The sequence below is a fragment of the Melospiza georgiana genome, chromosome 7 (assembly GCF_028018845.1).
Source record: "Melospiza georgiana isolate bMelGeo1 chromosome 7, bMelGeo1.pri, whole genome shotgun sequence".
Lineage (NCBI taxonomy): Eukaryota > Metazoa > Chordata > Aves > Passeriformes > Passerellidae > Melospiza > Melospiza georgiana.
The window spans coordinates 8976548-8998461 of NC_080436.1; the positions used below are offsets into that span (position 1 = coordinate 8976548).

General features: G+C 41.4%; 1 protein-coding gene across 1 annotated transcript in view; it reads left to right on the forward strand.

Annotated features, from left to right (window-relative positions):
- The window catches only part of ZNF804A (zinc finger protein 804A), a 146154-nt gene that overhangs the window by 119141 nt on the left and 5099 nt on the right, over positions 1-21914 (forward strand). Inside the window, exon 3 of the mRNA XM_058028255.1 lies at positions 20869-20999. Within this exon, the coding sequence (XP_057884238.1) occupies positions 20869-20999 (131 nt within the window). The remainder of the gene's footprint in view (positions 1-20868; positions 21000-21914) is intronic.

Here is a 21914-nt window from a genome sequence, read left to right on the forward strand (position 1 = left end):
CAGTGTTCCACAGTTAATTAAACTTCACTATGGCTGCAAAACTCAAACCAATCAGCGGAATGCCTTTTCTGCCGTGTTCAGAAATTCTAGATGCAGTTCCACTGCTGTCCTGAAAGCAATCAAGCAGATTGTAGATTAGCTGTAAGTAATGAATAATATGAAAAGCATTTTGTTACTCCATGGTTTTGAGCTGTTGAGTGATCAAAAAGAAAGGGAAGGAAAAGCTCATACATTAAATTCTGTTGTAGTATATTAAATTCTGACCCCTCAAGGTGAACAATTTCTTACAAGAGGATCTAATTTGCTAAAACAATTAAGTGGTGTATGTCAGTGGTTAATACTATGTGCCTGATCCTGCAAAAGCCACCTTGTAGTTGCCCATTTAGGAGTTTCAGGTTATCTTTTTCCCCTCTGGGAGCTCTGCCAGTATTCCACTTCATGCCCTGCAGTTTGTGCATGTTGGTTTCCATGTGAGAGCTTGTTCTTCTCTGGGAAGAACTGAGCAACCATTTCAGCACAGACCACAGTCATTCTTAGGGCAACTACTGCAGTCTTTGCTGATCCTTGCAAAATCAACCCTCCATTCAGCTCAAAAAAAAGCCTGTTCTTTTTTTAGTGGTAGCTCTGACCTGTTGATGAAACCGAGCGTTGCAATCAGAGCTGCCTTTTGTGAGGAGATGTGACAAGGCAAACAAACTGCGTGGGAGTGGGAAGAGCTCTGCCCACCAGCCACGGCCCTGCTGCTACTGCAGCTCCAGGGTGAGCTCCTCGTGGTCATCTGCTGGTCAGGAAAGGCTCTGAGCCTAATTGCTAATGAATGCCTAATTACTAGAAACAGTCATGTCTTCAGGCTCCTAAGTGTGACCGTGTTCACTGGGGTCTGAGGATGAGGGAAGAGATGAGGATCTGACTCCATGTTTCAGAAGGCTTGATTTATTATTTTATGATCTATATTATATTAAAACTATACTAAAAGAATAGAAGAAAGGATTTCATCAGAAAGCTAGCTAAGAATAGTAAAAGAAAGAATGATAACAAAAACCTGTGGCTTGGACCAGCTGTGATTGGCCATTAATTAGAAACAACCACATGAGACCAATCCCAGATCCTCCTGTTGCATTCCACAGCAGCAGATAATCATTGTTTACATTTTGTTCCTGAGGCCTCTCAGCTTCTCAAGAGGAAAAATCCTAAAGAAAGGATTTTTCATCAAAGATGTCTGCGACACCTAAGCCACTCAATGGAGGCAACATGAACTTGCATTTTCTTCTCTTTCTCCCCATGCTGCGAGTCCTCTGCTGGTTGGCTCTTGTTTTCAGTTTGGATTTTCAATTAGTGCTATAGCTCTACAGGAAGGGTCTGAGTGGCTTCTGAGTTTAAGCTTTCCCCACCCTCATGCTGCAAAGGAATGAAATGAGAAAGGCTTAAATAAGGTGAGCATTTGAAGGGACAGATGATGTGGGCAGCAAGTGTCTGTTCTGTCCCCTGCTGACAGACAGGCAGTAGCCATGCTTGGAGAGCATTTCAAGAGTCAATGAAAAGCAAAGTTAGAAATGTAGCCCTGCCTTGTCCTGTTTGTATTTTGGATTGGCTGAGGTTTTTCCTTCATCTCATGGATACCATACACTTTTTCCAGACATACCTCCTGGTTCCCTCTGTGTTTCACCCAATCTTGCTCTTGACAAACATCCTTGAGGATGATTATGTAAAGGATTTCTCAGTTTCTTCCAAAGTCTCCGTGTATGGCAGAGGAGTGGTTCGGCATCACAGGATTTTAAGTGTGGGTGTCTTTTGGGTGAATGATTATAAAAATAGCAAAAAATTAAAGCATTCAGAAGACCATATAAATACAAGCACTGCATGCCTCCCTCTTGCAGAAATCCTTCTTTCCTTGGATTGTCTGTTCCAACAGTATGTTGCATCTTATTTTAAATTAGAACTGGCAAGAGACCCATGGTATACTGTAATATAAATTATAAATCACATTAATTCAAGTTCATCTATGATTAATGTGACTACTTTTAAATGCCAGGCTTCTCTGATAGCACTTACTGCTGTTGTCTTGGTGTGCAGTCCTGATACACATAATGATAACAAGGGAGGGCACAAGTAAGCCCTCACCTTCCCTTTTTCAGCCCTGAAATTCAACCCAAATTGAAAACAATTATGTAATGAAAAGCCTCCAACTTTTTAAATGCTGATTTTTAATTTTTTATTTTAAACTATTTTTAAATTTATTTTTTTAAATATTGTTAAGTTCTTGCTTGCACTGTCATCTGTATGCCACATCTGGTACAGGATCTCATTGTGCTACATGATTTATAACTACAGAGCAACATATCTGCTTCTTACAAATTGCTTGTAATGAGAGCTGGATGCAAAGCAAGAGACTGCCAGAGATGGGGTGGCAGAGAAGGGTTACAGCAGTACTGGAGGTTAGGGATCATTATTGCAGACTTTCTCAACACTCACAAAAGGGACAATATAGAAAAAAACTAAAAAAAGGGAATGAAGCGTTCAAATGGTGCTTATCAAAGTCACCCTTAGTTTTCAGTGTCTTTGCTAAGTAAGCCTCAAGCTATCAGGAATGGTTCTCTTTCTTCTGTTCTGTGAGCGTGAGCCTGCTGCCACCTCTCCTTCTCTCTCATCTCCCTTTGCAGTGCCACTTCTCAGCCCCAGCAGGAGGCTTTTCTTCTGTGCCATTTCAAGACTCATTTCTTGCCTAATGAATCCTTCTTTTCCCCTTTGTTTAGATGAGAGTACAACACACGCTGCTGATGCAGTTTACTTCGTTCTCCTCCCTCCTTTCTGCCCACAGTTTTGCATTTCTAAGGAATACCCAATTAGTGCACTTTCCTTGGCACCGGCCTAATGTACAGGGTTGGTTAAAAATTATGGATTGTATAATGAGAAATACATTAAAAAACATCATCTAAGGTAAATTTTTTAGTGTGGGTGAGAGCTTTATGTGCTCACTGAATGAGAACTTGAGTCTCAGCCTGTCTCACATCTGCTTTGCCTGCAAGGCTCACACCTCATCTCTGAGTTACTCCTTGGTGACCAGCACCTGCAAGTGCTGACCCAGGATAACTGAGTTCAGCCGGGATCTCAAAGAGGAAAAAAATGTCTCTGAGGGGCAGGTGAAATCACTGGGGGATTAATAGCTAAAAGAAGTACTCTACAGGGAATATTTACTGGGCGATTTTTTGTGCTCAGATGCTTAAAAGTAGGTCAGGCCAGAAGCAGATGTCCATCCATCCCATGCCAAAATTCCTTCAAGGAATATGTTGTATATCTGAGACTATTTTAGGATCCTTTTGCTTTTTTCCTAAACTAAATTAAAAAAAAACAAAATCAGAGTGAGGAGGAGTGAACGTCCAATCAAACCTTTCATTACAATGAAAAGCTTTACATTACATTTTATTACATGAGCACTAGGATTTGTAGTGGTGGGACCTGGGCAGCCTTAAAATGGTTTAAGATGATGATGGTGATGATGATGTGGGGGTTTATTTGACTTAAATAATGCTAGATAATGTCTTAAATGACAGCCAGTTTTTCCCCAATGACTCTGCAGGTGGCAGATTTTCTTTGCAAGCACTGCTCGGGTATCTTGCTTTGGCTCTGCCCACCTGCCTGGCTGTGAACAAAGGGAAGCCAGAGGAGCTAATGACTCATCTCTGCCTCCATTAACAGGAAGATCAACGAGGCAAAAATAGTGTTGTATCATTTTCCTTAAGCAGTAGAGAAAATACTGTGCATTAAAAAGGTGCTGGGTCTGAAAGGTTCTCATTGCCTGAGTGTGGGACAAGTGTAAAAATCTGTGTGTGTGTCCCAGTCGGAGAGCAGCTCCACTGGCTGCTCATGGAGTGCTGGGGATCCACAGGAGCTGCTGTGCCCTCCCATATGGGTGGGCACACAGAGGATGGGCTCCTTGGCAAACCCCTCCAGCTCCATCTGACCTGGAGATACTTGGCCTGTTATTTATTGTTAATGAGGCAACAGAGAATAACAAGGTTCAAGCAGTGCTCTCTCTTTTCTTGGTCCACTGCAGAGGGTGAGGAATTCTGCAGGTGAAGCAAACCCAGTTCTTGTCCTGATTTTTAAATTTTTTAGATTTTTTTTTTTTTTTTTTTTTTTTTTAGTTTTTTAAGTGGAATCAAAGCAAACAGAAACAATTTCCAAACTCAGTTGACTCTTGGGATGAGCCTCACACAACTGGCTGTGCATGCTGTGCCAGGTCTGGATTTGATGGGGAACTGGAGCAAGGGGAACACGGACAGCTGGGGAGGGAGCAGTGCCCTGGGTAGGTGCCTGTCACTCCCTGGATTTTGTGTGGCTGGAGGATGTAAGGAAATGGGATCCCACTCTTGGCATCCTGCTCTTCATGCTCTCATTCACTCCCGTGCAGTTTGGAAAAAATAATAAATAAATAAATAAGCCCCACCAAGCTCATAATAAAAAATCTTGAAATATTAGTCACTTCTGGGAGCACAGATGATTTCTGTGGAGTAAAGTGCCTGGTATACTGCTAAGGCAAATATTTTCTTGCACATTTGTAACTGCTGTCATTGACAGTAAAATTGCTTGAAATATAAAATAATGGTAGTGTGTTGCCTACCATGACAGGAACTGTAAGAGGTTTTGACCTTTAGTAGGCTTTAATGGGTGCTCTACAGAGGAACTGACGCTTCCATTTATTAACTTGTAATTGTCCAAAATAAAATCTGCTTTCTCCCCGTCTAGTAGATTGAAGCTTAGGGTATGTTAATTGTGCTGGCTCTTCTCCAAGCCTGACACCTTGACAGCTCTTGTCAGCTTTTAAAAGTTATTCCCTTATGAAAACTATCCTAGTTATTCTCCCATAATGGCCTTGCCACTCATCTCTTCTATGTTTTTTAATTCTGACATCAAAGTTTGCACTTAGCGCTGACCCCCTGACAGGAGAGCGTTCTCTAATGATGAGCAGTAGGTCAGTGCTCCCTGTTCTGGAGGAATGCAAAAAAAAAATTAAATCCAGCACTTTGCTTAGCAAGTGTACACCTGGGACTCTTGCTTTACTGAGGCTCAGGTATTTGCTCTTCATTAAAGAAATGAGGTTGTACAGTAAACTGATTTATTAGCTGTACCACCCAGTGTGCTAATCTCATCAAATCTCACACTGTGCAGGACTAGAGCATCTCATAATTTCTAAAAAAAGGCTGCTAATTAACATTTATGTGCTCCAGGACATGGTGGTGCTGAGACTGGTGGCACATTTTCCTTGGAGCTGGCACTGGAGCAGTATAATTGTGCTGATGGAGTTGCTGCCTCAGAGGTATAAACCTGAGGCCTTGACCATCATGGTAATTGCAGTTCCCAGGCTGCTTGCAGAGGAGGGAGGGCTGAAGCTCCAGCTGTGCACTGGCCAAAATCCAGGCAGGTATTTAGATCACCTTACATGAATCCCCCCTGCAGCTTCAGCTGGTGGCAGTGGCTTTTTCTCTTTCCCTTCTGACTGTTTGGTGCAATTGGTGTGCACTGTCAGAGAGCTGCCACTGCCTGAGCCCAGAGCAGTCGTGTTCCATGGATAGTACGTGTGCTCCTCAGCCCCAGTGCCTGGACAAGAATAAAGCCCCCCACTGCAACACTGCAGAATTGATTGTTATTGGAATTACAGGCTTTGGGTAAGGAAAAAATACTACTGTTTGTGTTGGAGTCCTGGAGCCACCAGAAATCACTGGTTTGTGCATTTGGGTTACGTGTCAGCAGACGAACAGCACTAATCAGATCACATTGATGAGAACACAGGGTAAAGGCGATGCTTTTCCTTCCATTGGCTGAAAGTGTAGTAGCAGAATATTTTTTGGGACAGTCTGATGTGTTTTGATGGAGGGTTTTGTTCTTCTGATGACTTCTCTAACATGCTCTAGAATGAAATTTTTTCTCCTCATGCCCTGGAAAATGGTGAAGTTACAATCACAGTAACTGAGAGAGGCCTATAAACTCTTGCTCTTCAATCCCTTGACTGTGCTAAGAAGGTATAATTGATAATTTATCTATGTTTAGGATCCTCAAGAGTGAAAGGCAAAACTATGAAAATCAGTAGTAATTAGAACTTACATTTCATATTCTTGTTGGGCTGAGCCTGCAAAACCAAGCTGCCAACTCTGGCTTCCCAAATTGCCAGGTCCAGAAACACCAGTTCTTAGAAACACCAGTTCTTAGAAAATATTACTTTTACCCCAGGTTCTCCCATTAATTTCAGTATTAAGGTTCACAAATGAAAGACTTTCCCATCACAAACCCAATTCAGAGGGCCATTATGACAGATCAGAAATAGCTGAGGAGCTGCACAAGAGAGGAAGGATCAACTATTTTAAATGGGAATGGATGTAAAAAGTATCATGACTGAGTTTTTTCTGAATGTTACATCCTATTTGCTGGTGGAGAACAGAGTCATTAGGCTCTTCTGTAATGTGTCAGTGGCTGGAGAATTCTTCCAGGCTGTAAGTGGGGGAGGCAGTGGCACTGAGCAGGAATCAGGTCACAGATTGCAGATGTGCTGAGCACAGGGCACCAGCTGGTGTCTTGGAGGTCAGCAGGAATTCCAGCAGGATGATTTATTGTCGGTGATACTGCCCCAGGCAGAGCAGAGTTGGCAGCATCAGAGTGATGTGCCCTCCTTGTAGGCACTCGAGATTTGTTCCACAACATATTTTGAAAGAAGACAGCAAGTCACAGCTCTGCTAATGCATCTGCTTGCAAGGGTGTGAGGCTGCTGCCTGGGATTGGATCAGACTCCTGCTTTTTCCTGATTGCCTGCTTTTTCTGGTTTCATGAGGGAGAGCTTCTGGGAGCTCTCACTGCTGCAGTATGTGTGAGTTTGATGAATAGACTCACCTCGTGCTGCTGTCAGACGCAGCTGAGTGTGTGTGTGCTGTCCCAGGGGAGGCTCTGAATCTCTGCTGGGGAGACAAAGATCCAAATCTAGGTTTTCAGGGGATTTGTTCATCAAAACTTCACCTTCTTTACTGATTGGATGAAAGCTTGATTATTTAACACTGCTAAATACTGATATTTTAGTGCGAGAGGTGTGACTGTGTTCACAGGGGTTCTTGGAATGAGGGAAGAGATGTTTCCTGACTCCAGGAAACATCCCTGACTCCACGTTTCACAAGGCTTGATTTATTATTTTATAATATATATTACATTAAAACGATACTAAAAGAATAGAAGAAAAGGTTTCATCAGAAGGCTGGCTAAGAATAGAATAGGAAAGAATGATAACAAAGGTCTGTGGTTCAGACTCTGTCTGAGCCAGTTGTGATTGGCCATTAATTAGAAGCAAGCGCATGAGACCAATCACAGATGCACCTGTTGCATTCCACAGCAGCAGATAATCAATGTTTACTCAATCAATTTTGTTCCTGAGGCCTCCCAGCTTCTCAGGAGGAAAAATCCTAAGGAAAGGATTTTTCATAAAAGATGTCTGCGACACAAGAGGTACTTTAAATTATGCAAAAATTACTTAAGCAGTCCTTATATTTTGTGTGGATATAAAAGATTTTTTTCTTCACAAAGGAAATGTTTACCCAGTATCTGATTATCCTTCTTAAATTTTAGAGGGGGAAAAAGTGCTGAAACCTCAGTGGAAGGTGTAGGTTCAAGGCATAACTCCATTCAATTTATGCAGCCAAGTGTTATACATTAATAAGACTTTGTGATAAAAGAAAACACTACAGAACTTTACCCAATTTATTAAAACTAAGTATCTATTACTTTAGTTCCATCTGCAGTGATTTTCCTGCAAGTTATTTCCTTTAATACAAATTTGGGCAGTGGGATCAACAATTGAGCTATAGGTGTGTGCCAGCAGCTCACCTGGGGACCTGCTTCCTTAAAATTTGGGAAGCTCCTACCAATTCCAGGTGCAGGTTTTGCAGCACAAACCAGGCTCTGGTGTTGCTTTTACAGAGTGGTGAAATGGGAAATGACCCTGAAAGAAGAAATATTTGGAGTGATGAGACTGAGCTGTTTTCCTGCCTTGTTCTGGGAGTGATCTATGACTTTGCTGATCTCTGTGCCTGTGTTAAGGCAGGACAACACGAAAGGGGCCAGGGGGATTGCAGCCCATTCTAAGAGATCTCAAATCTGACTTAAATTCTGCTGAATTGTGCTTTTTGCTCTAACTGGAGGGCATTTTACTGTGTGTATATTTGTGTTAGAGCTAGTCTATAATTCTGATCAGGAGCTGTCCAAGCTTGGTAACTTGATGAATTCCCTGAGCCTTTTTTGATTCTCTCTGTGACTGTGCAGTGGCATCCTGAACAAGCAGGCAAGAAACAGTTTTGGGGGATGACATTTTGATGAATGGATTCAAGACTTTCATGAAGGATGAGTCACTTTGGTGGCGCTGAGAGAGAGAGAGAATTCCAACAATAAATCCAAAATGTGTGGAGAGAAAAAAGTGCTGCCTTTGTAAAGCTTTCCTAAGCATCATCTGTGGCAATTTTGCAAAAAAAAGGGAGAGTACGTGGAAGAAAAAAACAAGTGTCTTTCTGGTTTTTTGTTGTTTTCTTTTCCTATCCCAGCCCAGAGGCACTGCAGCGTTTCGATAAAAAATCTTGAAGCAGGAATGTGGGAATGTTAAGGCAGAAGTAAGAATTTGAGCCCAGCCTACTTTAAGGGATGTTGTGAAGACTGGGAACAGGTATCTAAAACATCTGCATTTCTATGGGAGATAACTAACCTGTGGAGAAAACAGCCAAAGTTTTGGTAGGATAGAAGGAAACGTCATGATTTGCCTCTGTGTTTCTATAGCTATTTGTAGGAAATGAAGTACATAAAGAAATTTTAACCTAAATTTGTGAAAAGGCTTTCCTCTGTTCTTTGCTAAAAATGCCCATAAAACTTTCGATAAAGAAAAAGATTGTGCAGATGACAAAAATAAAAATACAACGACTTTTCTGAATGAGCCAGGAAAATAGGGAGGTCACTCACAGGGTGCTCCTGCTAAATTAAAGACAACAAAAACACCTGTTTCAACTCAAGAGAGTAAAATCTTGTGCAAAAGCAGAGAATCTGGGTCCGTAAATACTTATTAACTGTGGAGTGCTGTAGCAGTGGTGCTTGAGGATGGTGAGAGGTTTGTTTGCAGGGCTGGGAGTTCTTACAATAAGATTCTATCTTTTCCTTCCCTTGTCTTTGCAGGAAGAGAGGGCAAGGGTTTCACGGCTCTCATCGATGGTTCTCACTTGCTGAGTACTTTGTTTCTTTGAGTTTGCTGCAGGGAAGGAGAGGGAGGCACTTTTTAAACTTTTGTAAACATACAGTTACGTTGACCTTGAGATGATAAAGCTTCTGCTCTTATTTTCAGTTTTCTGTGGCAATGCTTTATCCAGAAATACCTTCACATGGAGTATAGACATTTTAAATCTGTCTTCTGCTGAGATGTACAGAAGGTCCACCTAGTTAATTGCCCCTGTTATTTATGTGTGCCAGATAGATGGCTTTTTATGGGCTATTTTTTCTTCTTTTCATCAAACCTTGAGCTTGTGGCAGTTCAGATTTCAGAGTTGTAGGTAGTGCCCTGTGCTGTCTTCCTTGCAAATTGGAGCCTGTATCATGCAAGTGGATGGATTTCTATCCTTGCTGTCGTTGTTGCAAAGAGAAGGAAGAACAGGTTAATGACAGTTTTCCTTGGGAATTGCTTTCTGCCTTTAGGACTGCGATTTGGGCACGTTTCTGTTGGGTAATGAGCTTTACGTTATTAGTTAATTATTGTTTTTCTTAATTTCCTGGTGATTCTTAATCAAGGGCAAATTATCTCCTCATAGGTTCATATCTGACTGAGGTAGAGAAATTTTGCAATGAATTCCTTCTGGGTTGTGTTGAAACAGAAAGCTGGACCTGCTGTAGCCATCATCAGCTCTGCCCTGTGTTCCTCAAGGCTGGGGTACCCAACCAAAAACCTCCTGCACTTATGGGGGTGAAAGAAACACCCCCAGCACGCAGAGCCAGGGATGTGTTAGTTTAGCTTCAGCAAAAGTCCTAACAGCCTCACAGAAAGAATTATTATTAGGCCAATTACGATCATACAGGCACTTAGAGTCCAGATCATCTAATTATAAGGGCTCATTGCTGATAATGATACAGATATAATAAGCTCTCTAGTGCCTGATTCTTTTCTGGTGTTAATGGTCCTCCTGAAGAAGAAAAGGGAGGTGTCATTACAAGTTGTCAGCAATGTGAGTTCTTCATGTGGGGGAGTGTGGTGTTGGTCCCCTCTGTGCCAGGAAGGAGGTGAAGCTGATGTTGTTGGTTTCTTTCTCCTCACTCAGGTCTATTTGGGGACATTTTAATGTGTTTACTTGCATGAATACATGCTCCACTTAGTTGATATTTATCCACTGCTTCATGATAATTGCCTGAAAGTAAAATTTGCTATAAATAATAACTTTTACTTATGTTGGAGGCTTTTTCACAGAATCCCAGACTGGGTCAGGTTGGAAAGGAGCACAGTGGGTCCGTCTGGTCCAACCTCCCTGCCCAGGCAGGGTCATGCCAGACCAGGTGGCACAGGTCTGGTTGAGCAGCCTCAGGTCCCTCAGCCTCACCTCAGGAGAGATGCTCCAGTCCCTCCATCGTGTCTGTCACCCTGCACTGGACCTGCTCCAGGAGCTCCATGTCTGACTTGTCTGAGGAGCCCAGAAACGGACAGAGCACTCTGCATGTGGCCTCACCATGGCTTCATTTCCTTTTTATCCCTGAACTCACTTTTATCCATATTTTAAGCTTGCATTCCTGTAGCAAGCAGCAGTGTAGCATTAGTGAGTTGTTTATAGCTCTGGGACCCTGCTGCCATCCCATTCCTTCCACACTCAAGGCCCCTGCTGTGAACTTGTGCTGGTCCTTTTGGGAGTCTCTGTCACAGGCTGTTACAGCCCTGCTTTCCCCCAGCAGCCTCCAGGCTGTGCTTTACTGATAATTAAAGGAGCACTTTATTAACATAGCGTGGTGGTGCACACATCCCTGCTCTGCAGTTGCTAACATTTCACTCTGCAGAAGCACTGGGGCAGTAAAAGACACACATAAATACAGACTTGCTGGCCCAACACCTTTTTCTTAATATTTTTTTTCATGGTAATGTTAGTGGTGTTTTTACAGAGTTGCTTTCCAACACACTTCATCTGCATCACTGAAACTGCAAACATATAAAATCCTGACATTAATTGATCTTGCCTTGCAAGATGCAGACTTTAAATTTAAGATTTTTTTTTCTGTAATCTGTAATCTTTTTTTCTGTAATTGTTTCCCTCCAAGGGCTCTGTGTGTATGGTATTACAGGTTGGCTTAAGGATAACTAAGGTTTTCTCTGTGCCACTTTGCCATGGCTAAGATGTGTCAAAATTTGCAGAGGTTCATTCTTGTCTCAGTTTCCATTGGCCAGATTTATGTTCTTTGAGGAAGTTTGTCATGGTCCTGGGATAATGGTGGCAAGGACCAGATCCTGCGGCTGAGGAGCAATTTGTGAGCACAGGCTTTGAATGGCTCAGTGATCCAACATAAAATTGGTCTGATAAAGGGATTGTGATTTAGCTCTGACATAAAGAACTGAAATAAAGAGCTCACTTTGGGGGAATTCATGTGTCTCCTTCAGCCCATCAGTTATCAGTGTATCCTTCAAGGGTTGTGGGAAATAACCTTTAGAAGACCTAACTGTAAATATTAATTCCTCATTTTTTGGTCACTGTGCACATTGTGGAGATTAGAAAGATTTAAGGTTTGGTAGGTTCATTTCAGTCTCTGTGGCAGTCAGTGACCAAAGAGTCTGAAACTAGAAAACACAGACTGAAAATGTCTGCTATCAATTTTTAATTTGCTCGTGGAAAGGGTATTGTGTCCTCCTGCAGCCAGGAATGGAGTAAGAGTCGGGATGGCAGCAGGATCCTGAATTTCAGTGCTGCAGACACAGTGAGCGCTCTGGAAAGCTGATAAATGCCAGTGGACACTGGTAGGTGCTGGAGGGCACTGCAGTGAAGAGCTGTTGGATGGAGTCTCAAAGAACTCAGAGGTGCCAAGTGCATTATTCATGCAGAAAACAGCAGAGTGGCTGCTCCAAAATGAGCAAAAAAGCAGCTTTAGCAGCTGAGCCATCCAATCTTGCGTGCTGATGGGAGTATCCATTTTGTAACCTAATCCCACTGCAGAGCCATTCTAAAGGGAAATCCAATTTTCCCTCTCCAAAGAGGTGTAGAGGTGACCTTCCTCTGAGAGGACTTGTTGGTGAAGAAGTGGCTGCTCCTGTGAAATGGTTTATGGAATATGAATGCGGATCAGACAGGGATTTTTTGCGTTAGCTTAGAGCTCCCTGGATGGACTTGAGAAGAAATGTTGTGGAGCTGTCAGTATTTATGCATAGAACATTGTAACTGGCCAGAAAAAAAAGTACAAATCATTATTTCTCATTCAGTGACTGGTGAATGAGATATCAGGAAGATATCTTGAAGCAGTGGCTCCTTGATTCAATATTTTTGTTGCAGTCAAGTCAAATTAGAAAAGATTGGATATGCAGCGCTCAGAAAGATTATTCTGGATGCATAAACTTTGCTGCTGGAGTGAAAGGAATAGTGGTGGATCATTTTACCAGATCATTGGGATGGTGGAACGTGGGAATGGCACCTGATGTCTGAAATGGTCCATGCTGGTTTGTCCCTGCACAGCTGAAGAGGAGCTGTGGCTGCTCAGGGCACCCCACACTTGCAGCCACCTGGGGAGAGGTGGAGTGAAGCCCTTTTCTCTAACAGCGCTGAGAATAAACATCTCTTGTCAGGATTTACTACATTTCATGTGATTTTAGTTTGGTTTTTTTGTTTGTTTTTTATTAGAATCCCCTAAGTGGCAGGAGAAGGGGAGGTAACTGGGGAAGTGACCCTTAAAGAAATGGCGTGTACCAATCTTGTATTTAATCTTTGTGACTGATCTTTCTTAAGTGTTGCTGGAAGCTTTCATGGTGGATTTGAAACCTCTTCTCCCCATGAGCTCAGCAGGAGTTTCCCCACTGACTTCAAGAGAAGTATAATAAGGCCTAAAATTATTAAAATAAATACTTTTAAACCACAGACTCTGTAACCACTTTCCAGATGTAGAACGCCTGTGTCAGCTTCATGCTCTTTTCATTATCTGGTAAAATTATTTTGGTAGGTGAGATGCTAATTCTGTACTTCTGTGTTGTTTCCTTTGTGTGCCCTTAATATTTATGGAATATTCAGCTGATTTCTGCTGAAGCTAACAAAAAAATACCCTGCAGCTTGCAGTAAGCCCAGGCTGCTGTTACACACGTGGTCGGGAGCTATCACAGTGAAATATTCAGTGTGCAAGGCTCAGCAGTTCTGCAGGCTTAAAACAATGTTTTTGCACAATGGCAACACTGCAGCCATTAAGTCAACTTCAGAAAAGCACAGTTATGTTAAAACAAAAGAAGCAGAGGTGTTAATTTATGCTTCATAACCTTTAATTTGTCAGAGTGCTATCTGCATCCTGCAGCAGGGGATGCTGGAGAGGAGCAGCAAGGCACAGGCACCAGAAGGGTGTCAAACCAAGGGAGGCTCCTTGTGCTGGGGAGAGCATTAATCATCCCATAATGAAGTATGTGTTTGTTTCTGGCAGATAATTTGAGAGAGAAAAGAAAAAGAGCGAAGAAATTTCTTTTTCCTTCTATTGCTCCCTTGTACATCTTTTGCAGTTACATAATCAGGAGTAATTAGTGAGATATTCATCAAGGATAACTAGCTTTCATGTATCTTACAGGTGCAACTGTGAAAAATATTTAATGTTCTGATTTTCCCCCATGATTCTGAAGCAGTAATGTTTTCATTAGGTTTTGCTTTTCATTTTAAGCTCAAGAGTAATTTATTTTTTCCACATAAAGTTAGGTAGGAAAATCTAACTTGAGACACTCTACAAGATGCTTCAACACAAGTGTGTAATCTCACCACCTAATTATGTTTCATGAAAAATTTATTTCTGTCTTTATATTAGAAAATTAGAAAGGATCAATATGAATTTTCAGTTGTATATGTATAACATAATACATGTATTTTTTATGTAGGTTTTAAAAGGAAGAGCTGTCTCAGCAGTTCTCTTTTGCAGACTGCACAACAAAGTGTACTACTGTGTATCCTACAAGTGTGCTCATGAGCAACTTGGAGTAGTTTGAGAAAATTTGCATCACATCAATTCATTTGAAGTCAGTGAAAAATCTTCTGAGTCATGAAGAATCTCATTTTCTCATCAGGCCCATGATGGATGAGTAAAGCAACACCAACCTTCCTTCCCTCTGAATTCATCCCCAGTCTGGGATGATGCTCATGACATCTTTTTGCTAGAAAAAGAGCAGTTTCACATCTACTGAATCAACCTTTTGGGCTCCAAGGACTTGCTGTTTTTAAATCCTGCATACAACCATGTGTGTGTTAGATTTCTTCTAATATTAAAAGACCATCAGGAAGGAATGGTTGTTGAAATATGAGGGGAAAAGGATTATTCACAGCCTGCATGCTATTTGTTGTCATCTGGAGGGCTTATCATCTCATCATTTACAATGGGATTCTGTTGTAAAGTTGTGGGGTTCTTGGTTTTTAGGAAAAGTTTTAAATTTTTCAGCTCAACATGAGATTCAAACAGGCAGAGGCAGGCAGAATCAGCTGCTAACTTGGGACAAACTGAAAGTCATTACTGAGCCAGCAATAGATTAATTTTATTTTCAAAAGGCCTCTGAAAAGCAAAGTGAGCGGTCCTTACACTGATAGTGTGAGAAGGTGACTCCTGCACAGAAATCCTACAGATGGTGTTTGGGAAGGAGTGGAGACAGGGTCAGGTAAATGGGGCTTTCCACGTTTAATTCTGAAATTTCTGCAGGGCTGGAGGTGCCCCAGCCCCTCGTGGTGACATCTCCTGGTGCCACCCCCTGGCAGGAGACTTCCCCTTGCTCTTATCAGCAACTCCACATGGAGAACTGCTAAAAACACCCCCTTGTCTCTTTCAGGAACCCATCACAGCCATTAATTCCATCGTGGCAGCATGACAAAGAAGGAAAAAAGTCCATTAATTTCTTTCTTAGCTTGCTTCTTTTTCATTTCTCCTTTCTGTGGAAATAACGTGCCTTGTGTAGGGAAGGCCTGCAGCACTAACAGGGTAAATTCTTTGGATATTCTAGTATTGCTTTCTTGGAGCTTGAATTTTTTCCTCTAATCTTTACAACAGGAGAATATACTAATACTACTAATAATAAATATATTGCTATGAAAAGTATGTAGAATTGAAGACCAGAACACAAGGGAGATGCTGCCCTGTTGTGCTGTGTGAAGGGGTTTGCAGCTGCAGAACAGTAAAATACATATACTTATATTTATATTTATATCTATATTTATATTTATATTTATGTTCTCTCACATATGCTCTCATATATGTGTCTATATATATATATGCTCTCACAAAGCACTGAAGGCAGAAGGAAAATATGTGCATTTTGCATCTTAGTAAGCAATGTTTTCTGCTTTAAATGGCATATTTCGTTCCCCATTTGAGCGTTTACAGGTGTTACATGAGCTGTGTTCTAGTCAGTTATTATTTATAATTGATTAAGCTCGATCCTCTTTGTGAAAGACACTAATCTGGTTTGGTGTGACAAGTGTTTATCTGATGAGTTCTTGTCACTCTGTTTGCCACACCACAATTCCCATGAAGCAGCAGCATCCCATCTTAGCTAGCAGGGGGTTACAGGGAAACATACACAGCTTCTAGAATCATCATTGGAAGCTAAATTAATACTCATTGCATATCACAGAGTTTTTAAAAAAAAAAACAAATTGAACACAAGCAAAAAAAAAAAATCTTTATTAAATGTATGTTTTGTACCATGTACAGATTGAGAGGGGAGAGATTTTTTTTCTTTTAATAAATCCAAATGCCAATTTTGTCTCACTTCCAGCACACTGCTGAACTCCCAACCCATGTTTGAGTAATTAAGAAATTTTTGAAGGGCAGGAAGGAGCTGCATTGGAGTTCCAGCTCCTTTTAGGGTACAGATGGAGCTATAGAAAGGACAGGGCCTGGGGAAGCTCCTACTGGACTTGGGATGCACAAGCAGCAGTGAATATCCCACGTCTTTGTGATCCCAGCCTATCGCTGGCAGGACAGGTGGAGAAGGAGGGGGCTTGGCCTTTTATTTTGATGAGTTATTTTTAAGAGCTAAACCCACATAAATTAATGATTTAGTGACTGCTGGGGATGCAGTCATTTTTCCTGATAAAGTGAGAAGGCAGTAAAGCATCAAAATTTGATGTCATGGCTGTTAAATTCTGTAATTTTATACTTCCATTGATCAGAAAATGAATTTATGGCTACGTATTTTCAGCATTGTAAAAGTCCGCATAATTTAATTGTTAATCTAAGGTCAAATGTGAATTAGCATAATAATATCTGAACTGCACTGCCCTAAAATCCCCTGACAGACATCTTTCTGACTCCTGCTGTTATAAAAACTGTTCCCATTGGTTCTTAACCCCGTTAAAGTTGTTCCTGGATAAGCTTTGCAAGGGTGGTTTATGAGAGCCTGTGTGAATAAGCAGTCCTTAGATGGTGCCTCTGTGCTGGTGGGATGGCTGTTTCTGCTGTGAGATATTAGCACCACAGAGAGAGCCTGTATCAATCCTGATGCTTGCTATGACTTCCCCTTCAGTCTCATTAACTTTTTTTTGGTTAAAAATCTCACTGCCGTTATTCAGAGTCAGTTCCGACAATGTTAAGTTATATGTTCAAAGTTATAAAATTATAATATATATATTTCTTATATATATATAAAAAAGTCTGGGGTTTTTTCTTCCCCTTCATTTTATCACCTTAATGCCCTAATATTAATGTACATTGGGTTTCACTATTCAGCCTTTATGTGCTTTTGCTGTCCTGGGTCTATTTATTAATTAATGCCTTTCTCTGCATTTTGTAGGTTCATTAGTTTAAAGGGCTATTGCTACAAGTGTTTAAATCTTGAGTTTAAATTTAAAAAAAGCCAATAGCCAGTTTTTAGGGGGGCATAAGGCTTGTAATAATGATATAAAAAGTGCTTTTAATGCCATGTGTCTTTGGTTTTGAGAGGACTTGATCCAGGGTAGGATTTTCAGGCACCTGGCTTTGGCAGCAGAATCTTGGCTTGTGGTTTCTCTATTATAAAATTAAAAGGAAAATTAGGAAACCCATAATTAGGAAATCCAGAATTAGGAAACTTTTTTGAAAAGCAGTGTGCTGAAATGAAGTGTTCAAAGTGGTAAACGGGGAAGACAGGGATGAAGTGAAGGGACCAGGAGTGGGGTCCTGTTGGAAATCCCTTGATCTTAGGATTCCCTTGATTTTTCTTACACTTGTCCTCCTTGAGAAGTGCAGCCACACCTGCATTTGGAGCTCCTGTGGCCACCTCATGGATAGTTTGATCCATGCACAGGTACTGCACAGGATTCTGTAGAATTCTTGCTTTCCATCTGGGCTGAGGAGCCTCAGCTCAGCACGGGTGTGCGCCAAGATACCTGGCTGAGCCTTTTAGAAATAGTTGGAATATTTCTGCTTCGGGCCCTGTGTTACAGCTAGATTTGCTAGAATAATCCAGCTGCAGGAGCACATTACAAGGCTGGAGAATCAGGGTCAGGCTTCCCATCCCTTCAGGCTGGGCAGAGTCATTGGCAAGCCGAGGGGTCCGTGCTCTGCGCCTCCATCGTGGCAATGCACAGGATCAGGATAATGATGAAGGCATTGAGGTCTCCTGGAGACGTGTCATTTAATTATTCATTGGGCACCGCTGGTTGAACTCTGCTGGCTGGGTCACACACGTTTTTGAGCTGCTTTGTAAGCAGGGGAAAAGGCAGGAGGGAATTCAGTGCAGAATCCCTGGCTGTTAATTATTGGCCTACTGATCCATGGAAAAATCCAAGCATAACAGGCATTAAACTGCTATTGAAGTTAGCATTAGTGAACTGCTCTGCCACATGCAAAGGCAGAAAAATTATGAGGAAAAGGTGGTTTATAGGAACAAGTCACACTTGTTTTTCTATTGCTGCTATTTACTTTGAAAAACTTTAGGGGGGTCCCTCTGATGGTAAGAATGCATGGACTAATGGTATGATTGGGTGATACCTCATTTTCATTTGCAAAATTTTAGTGAAACCAACGGTTTTGCCCAACTAAGGGCAGCAAAAATGCAGTGCCAGCAATCCTGAGCATGCCTGAGTGCAGTAAGGGAATGCAGGTGATGATAGTTCATCACATGGCTAAGAGAACAAAATTGCTACAGTATCAAAAAAAGAAAAAATGGAGGGGATGCAGTTACTAATTTAGGTGATCTTTTATTTAAAGGAAATAGCATTTTTTTTAAACACCAGGTGCACGTCTTGTGGTTTAGAACTAGGAGGAATTCCACTTAGACATGAATAAAGACCTCAGGAGTTGCCAAGGTATAATCGTTGCCTATTGTTAAAGCACTCCATAAAGGGCTGAGATACCAGTTGTGAGAAGAAAAGAAACAAAGCCCAAGGAGCAGTTTTCTGTGCAGGAAAGGGAGGGTGTAGCTACCAGGAGGTCTGGCAGAAGGGGAGCTCTTGGTTCTCCATGTTATAAATAAGAAGCTTGACTCGGCCAATATTCAAGCAGCAATCAATTTATTAATTAATATGGTAAAGTATGAGCTTATCTCATCCAGAAGAGAAGAACAGGCAAAGGCTGAGAACACAAAACTTGTGCCACACCTACTTGCAGCCATCCAAAGGAGAACAATTTAATTTCTTTAAAACTGAGAGCAGGCATGGAGTGCTGCTAACTTAGCAGTGAGACTAAAGGGTTCAGAATCTGGTCAGACTCAAATCAGTAATTATAATCATCCCAGTAATTACAGAAAAGTACTGCAGCTGGGAGGTGATTATGGATTTGTATACACCTCAGCTTCTCCTTTTCAAGCATGTGAGACAGTGCCCTATTATCTTCCTTTTGTTCCCTTACTTTTCACTTCTTTCTTTAGCACTGGAGAGGAAAAAAAAACCCTGAAAAAATATTGAGCTCCTCAAAATGCAATTAAATCCTCTCTTTAAGTGCCAAGGGCTGGAGGTGAGGAGGGGAAGGAGCAAATTTCATCTCTTCTCTTGTGTTTTGAGTACTCAAAAGTTTCCTATGAAATGAAGCACTTGAGGTTTCATGAGTGGCTGGTGGGAGGCAGGGTCAGAAGCATGCTGTCTAGGAAAACAGGGGAGCACAAGGGTAAGATATGTACAACAAAGATGCTCCACGCTTCAAGTATTCTTTTTCTGGGAAAAACAGATGCAATATATCTAGTTTTGAGTGTACTTACAACCTTACACTGTATTAGGACAATAAAAACAAATTTTTATCAGTAGAAAATTTTGATATTTAGAAAATATAAATGGTGGAAGATGTGATTATGTTTCAGGTTATTTTTCTCTATCTATCAAGGATATCAAGGCATTTGGAAAAGAATTCAAAACTTGAACACAGAGAGTGGCAGTCATTTTTTCTGCAAGTTTCTTTTCTCTACACGTTTCTCCATATTTATTCTTGGCATTGAATGGACTGCCCAAGTAATGTTAGCACCACCCAAAATGGCAATAACTAATTCAGTATGTGACTGACTACTAGAATATCTCAAGATATGGATGATCCTTATGGATTGGTGTGACTGTGTTCACAGGGGTCTTAGGATGAGGGAAGAGGATCTGACTCCGTGTTTTAGAAGACTTGATTTATTATTTTATGGTTTATATTATATTAAAACTATTCTAAATGAATAGAAGAAAGGATTTCATCAGAAGGCTTGCTAAGAATAGAAAAAGAAAGAATGATAAAGAAGGTTTGCATCTCACTCGGTCAGAGTCCAAGCCAGCTGACTGTGATTGGCCATTAATTAGAAACAACTCTATGAGACCAATCCCAGATCCACCTGTTGCATTCCACAGCAGCAGATAATCATTGTTTACATTTTGTTCCTGAGGCACCTCAGCTTCTCTGGAGAAAAATCTTGAGGAAAAGATTTTTCAGAAAATGTGTCTGTGACAGGTTGGCCCCATAAGGATCATGGAATCCAACTGCCTGCCCCTTGCAGAACCACCTAGAACTAAGCCATGTGTCACCTAGAGCCAGCTGGTATGTGTGAGGTGTTTTTCTGTGAATAGGGGAGAGAAAAATTCACAAAAGGGGTGAAATGAAAAGAGTTGAGAAGGAGCAGGAGGACGCTGCTGACAGGGTTTTGCAAACTCTTTTCCTTAAGATTTTTTCTCTAATAATGCCTGGGATGGCAGGACAGGAGCTCTGCAGGTGTTGGCATGATGATAACAGGGGTAGAGGGACCATGGTGAGCTGAAGAGAAGAGCTTGGAGAGCTTCCACAGAGAAGCAGTGGCAAGTGCCATGCCCAGCATCTTGGGCAGAAAAATTCCAGATTTAATATCATCTGGGGATCAACAGGCTTTTTAGAGGCTTTGCAGAAAAATACCTGAGTTGGTCTCGTTTTTTGTTGAGATCTCAAAAATCTGTGGGGAATGTTTCGGGGAGGAATCATGAACAAAATTCTGGGTGAACTTTGCCTCACCCTACTGAGGCTGATCTATAATATCACAAAAGCTACAGTAAAATTTGCCAGGCTGTCTCTAGCCTGGCTAACCTGTCTCTAGCACCTCTAGGTATTTTGGTTATTCCCTTGAAATCCTTAAATCTGCTGAATGGTTGGGTTCAGAATAATTCATGCTGTGGGCACTTACCAGCCAGTAAGAGTCATGAAAAGGTTTCTCATCCCAGGGGTTTTTACGTGCATTTATGTGGCTGTTTCTTGCAGAGGCTGAAGGAGCTGAAGCAGAGGGAGTTTGCTCGAAATGTAGCATCTAAGTCACGAAAAGATGAAAGAAAACAGGAGAAAGCCCTTCAACGTTTGCACAAGCTAGCTGAGCTAAGGAAAGAGAGAACCTGGTAAGTCCATAGCTGCTCAAACAGCAAAAATACTTTTAAATTAGCCCTCCACTGTTTGCTTGTGCTGTGGGATGCAGGAGCCCCTTGGCTGTAACACCACACACATGAGTTTTTAGGGCGTTTTGGAAGCATTCTGTGCTCAGTGTTTGATTCACACTGTGTGCAGGAATGAATGTTTAACACTGCTTTTTCAGCTGAGCTGAAATGACACATATTTTTAGTTTAAAAAAAGATGTGTTTCATATATATTTCATAAAACCAGGCACTTTGGTTGAAAGCTGAGTGAACTAGGTCATGCATTTGCAGGCTGACACTACTTCATTGATGAGGTGAGGAACACAGTCTGTCTCTCTAGGATGTAACAGATCTCTGCGATTTAGTTTTCAAAATGCTCGCCTGGGAAAGCATCCAGAAACCTAGCTTTAGATCTCAATAGCCAGATTTTTTATATTAAAAGGTAAATGCTTCTTTTTCCCCTGCTCAGCAGAGTGTTTACCTCCCTCTGCAAAAGTGACTCCTTGCTGCTCGTGCATTTTTAGTATTTAGGCAAGGTGTTGAAATTCGAGTTGAGCTTGCTTGTTGTGACTGAATTCTCAAAAATATGACACAGTTCTGACACTGATAAGCCACTGAAGATATATGTACTTGTCACAGTGTAATCTCTGGAGAAGAAAAGAAAGAAAAAATGTAGATGCTCATGTGCAATGTTTTCTCTTTATTCAGCCTTCCCCCCCCACCCCAAGATGAACAAACAGAGAAGTCCAACCAAGCTGCAGCTCCTGTTCAGAAATATTCTCTTTGTCCCTAGTTTGGATGGCGGGCAGTGTCCTGAAACAAATTCTGAATGAGCCAGGTGGATGTGACATCAATGTTGTGGGATCTGTTTGACAGGAGGAACACAAAACCTAACTTTTT